Here is a 4,110-nt window from a genome sequence, read left to right as displayed (position 1 = left end):
CCAGCCGCAAGCGCGTCACGCTCGGCACGCAGCCCACCGTGCTCAGGAGCTTCAGGTACACCAACACAAACACGCACGCATGAACGTACACAAACACGCACGCATGAACGTACACAAACACGCACGCATGAACGTACATAAACACGAATGCATGAACGTACACAAACACACATGCATGAACGTACACAAACACACATGCATGAACGTACACAAACACACATGCATGAACGTACACAAACACACATGCATGAACGTACTGAAAGGACATTTATATAACTTGTAACCACGCAATTAAGTTAAACACTCATGTCACTGCTTCCCACCAGAATGGCGCCTCATTTCAGTATGTCTGAATGACATTGACAGCTGTCATAGGGACGGGTCGCCTATGCCGATGTTCTAGTATTGCCCGATTTTTCTTAACAGTACTAAAACTTTTAAGCATCTTACCAATATAAATGCAAAAGATTAGATAGATGGATGTTTGTTAGAGTTTGTAGCCTACACTGCTAAACGGATCTCGGTGAAATTTAACATAGATGTAGAGGATAGTCTGGTAAAACACATAGGCTAGTTACTGTTGAGATTTCATTTATACATGGAGTCTCTGAAAGCTAGTGGTGGTGCTGATATCCAGGGACAGATTTTCTACCAATGAATCGAAGTTTTCCAATAATTTCCGCAGGTCTCTGTCGACGACGAACATCTTCGCGTGTTCCGACCGGCCGACGGTGATCTTCTCCTCCAACCATAAGCTGGTCTTCTCCAACGTGAACCTCAAGGAGGTGACGCATATGTGCTCGCTCAACGCACAGGCATACCCTGATAGGTATGTTCAGTATGTACTTAGTCCTAGGTACAGTTAGGGAAATTGGCGGTGCTGGTGATTAGCTATAGTCGTTTGAATTAAGACGACGCAGAACAATAAGTACACATCTTTGTTAATATGTCAGTACGATAAAATGTCTATTAGTATAAGGCCAATTCATTTTTAACATTTCCACGTCGTTTTCATATCTCTTTGCTACCAAATTGGTTATTTATAAGAGACGGAGTTTGTCTCGTTGCTAGGAACAAGACAATTTTTTTGTAACTACGGATTTTCTGGGACTTTACCTACAAATCTTATTTATAACTGTGATAGTAAAGGTGGATGGATGTTTGTTAGAATTTATAGTTAAAAGAAAGGACCGATTTGATGAAATTTGCCATAGAAGTACAGGATAGTCTGGAAGAACACATAGGTTACTTTTGATCCCGGAAATAGTACCGTTTCCTGTGGGATTTTTTTTTATATCTACTCGATAACTGATCAATTATTGAAAATTTTATCCTTGAAAAATAACACACGATTCTATCACATTAAAAGTAGAACTAAAGAATAAATACAAAAGGAAACTACATAATGATTGAATATAGCAGTTATTTCTCAATATATAATTGAAATAACAATATAAATTCCAGTTTAGCTCTAGCGACGGACAGCACGGTGACCATCGGCACCATCGACGAGATCCAGAAGCTGCACATCCGCACCGTGCCGCTGGGCGAGACGCCGCGCAGGATCGCCTACCAGGAGCCCTCGCAGGTACTCCCACTTCGCCTAAATAGCGAACACACCTACATAGATAACATGCACGTAAAGATTAGTCTTTGTTTTAAAAAGAGTTTACTTGTCTTTAATATTTTCTAAGTCATTCCAGGCGCATTTTATATTCTGGATCCTGTTTTAATGCCTTTTATCTACATTCCACACACTTATGTTACATCCTGTATTTAATCTTTCAAAGTGGTAGTGCTCGCTTTAACATTTTAGCACTGCAGGGTCGGCACGCCCCCAGTAATACCACGACCACACAAGACAGGCGTGAACTGGAAGCAATTCCGTGTACAGTCTGATGAGTGTGATGCCGGAGGCCTAATTTAAGTCCCTTACTCTTTATCACCCTTTTCTTATAAGGAGAGGATGGGAAGGGGAAGTGGATTTGACGGTGGAGGAGATGCATAGGAAGGGGAAATATCCTCTTTATGTGCGTCTCCTCCTCCGTCGTATAAGGGTAGGCAACGCATCTGCAATTGCGGATGTCTATGGGCAGCGGTCGCTTCGCTATTTTGGCGGATACATGTGGCCGCTTGCTCGTTTGCCACCTTTTGTTATAAAAAAAAAAGATGCACGTAAAGATTAGTCTTTGTTTTAAAAAGAGTTTACTTGTCTTTAATATTTTCTAAGTTATTCCAGGCGCATTTTATATCCTGGATCCCGTTTCAATGCCTTTTATTTACATTCCACACACTTATGTTACATCCTGTATCTAATCTACAGTTAATAAAATTAAAGTGTCTGTATGTAACAAAAAAAATCAAGAAGACGCTAAGATTATGTATTTGCATCAATTGTAACGAAAATCCCATTTAATACGTCTAAAGCGGCAGAGATTTTTCAATTCTTTTAGATCTTGCGGTACCAAGTGTAGGACACCCCGTATGTAATACATTCCTATTCGCACTGTAAGCGATACGTACCAGTTTTAGACCTGGTTTCTCATTTCAACGTTTTATAGTGCACTCTGTGTATAATACATTTCTCATTCCCACTATAAAGAGATACGTACCAGTGTTTTCGACCTGGTATTTATCCTTATGTATACTTTAGTTAATTATTTTGTTATAGACGTTCGGTGTGATAACGATGCGCATAGACAAGGTGGAGTGGTCTTCGGGGCTGGGCACGGCGGTCTCCACGTCCGCCGGCAGCGCCAGCGGCGCGCCCCCGCAGCCGCCCAAGCACGCGCCCGCCGCGCTCGACCTCGAGACACACAACCTGCTCATACTCGACCAGCACACATTCGAAGGTAGCCTCTAATAAAGCCGAACACATGTTGGTAATTACTTCCAATCGCTGGTATGCATAAAAAACGATGACTTAAAATTCGAATTTGTAGTAACGTCTTATTACGCGTTGTCTCAATGTGTACAAAACATTAAAGCGAATGTCTCTTTATGATATGGAACACCGCCAAACTCCCTAAGTGTACAACTGTATTATCAAGAACTATTGGTTTTTATCCACTTTATATGTAGCCATTTATTTACCGACTACGTACGTTATGTACGTTTTTGACTGCCATGTTAACTATGTATGTTTTCGACTGTTCTACCGACTATATATGTTTTCGACTGTTTTACCGACTATGTATGTTTTCGACTGTTCTACCGACTATGTATGTTTTCGACTGTTCTACCGACTATGTATGTTTTCGACTGTTTTACCGACTATGTATGTTTTCGACTGTTCTACCGACTACGTATGTTTTCGACTGTTTTACCGACTATGTATGTTTTCGACTGTTCTACCGACTATGTATGTTTTCGACTGTTCTACCGACTATGTATGTTTTCGACTGTTCTACCGACTATGTATGTTTTCGACTGTTACCGACTATGTATGTTTTCGGTTGTTTTACCAAATATGTATATTTACGAATGTTGTTACCGCCAGTGTTACACGCGCACCAGCTGATGACGAGCGAGTTCGCGATGTCGCTGGTGTCGTGCCGGCTGGGCGACGACCCCAACCACTACTACGCCGTCGGCACCGCCATACTCAACCCGGAGGAATCGGAGCCAAAACAGGTAATTTCATTTGATTATTTACTTGTATTGGCTTATTATGCATTTTTTCGTCTAATTTATTCACTTCCTAAGTGTAAAGGCGTGAAATTATATTCCTCGTAGGTGCAAAACTACGTAACTATTATGACTAAATTGATAAAAAAATCCGCATATTCTGGTCTAACGATGTCGTGATATCTCAACCCGTTCCAAAAATATAGTCATTTTGGTGTTCCTGGTAAATTATAAATTCACTCAAATAGTTTTGAAGAAGGTAAAAAATATATATATACTAAAACGTCTGAAATTATTGACGGCAGTTTTTTTTCTAATAAAAAGGAATAAAAATGGAACGCGAGAAAACAATATATATCTATATTTTCTATGATTTTTAGATGTTTAGTTTACATACGGGGACGATGTAAAGCGTGTGGTGCTTGTGTTCAGGGTCGCATCCTGCTGTTCCACTGGAGCGAGGGTCGGCTGGTGCAGGTGGCG

At 40.8% G+C, this 4,110-nt stretch overlaps 1 protein-coding gene across 1 annotated transcript in view; it reads left to right on the top strand.

The window, feature by feature from the left end:
* The window catches only part of LOC106110414 (DNA damage-binding protein 1), a 15,204-nt gene that overhangs the window by 7,040 nt on the left and 4,054 nt on the right, over positions 1–4,110 (top strand). The window contains exons 12-17 of the mRNA XM_013292238.1: positions 5–55; positions 686–829; positions 1,465–1,588; positions 2,672–2,852; positions 3,500–3,633; positions 4,060–4,104. Of these exons, the coding sequence (XP_013147692.1) occupies positions 5–55; positions 686–829; positions 1,465–1,588; positions 2,672–2,852; positions 3,500–3,633; positions 4,060–4,104 (679 nt within the window). The remainder of the gene's footprint in view (positions 1–4; positions 56–685; positions 830–1,464; positions 1,589–2,671; positions 2,853–3,499; positions 3,634–4,059; positions 4,105–4,110) is intronic.

The sequence above is a fragment of the Papilio polytes genome, unplaced genomic scaffold (assembly GCF_000836215.1).
Source record: "Papilio polytes unplaced genomic scaffold, Ppol_1.0 DF820622.1, whole genome shotgun sequence".
NCBI lineage: Eukaryota > Metazoa > Arthropoda > Insecta > Lepidoptera > Papilionidae > Papilio > Papilio polytes.
Note: the sequence above shows the minus strand (reverse complement) of the source record. Positions and strands in the feature narration are given on the sequence as shown.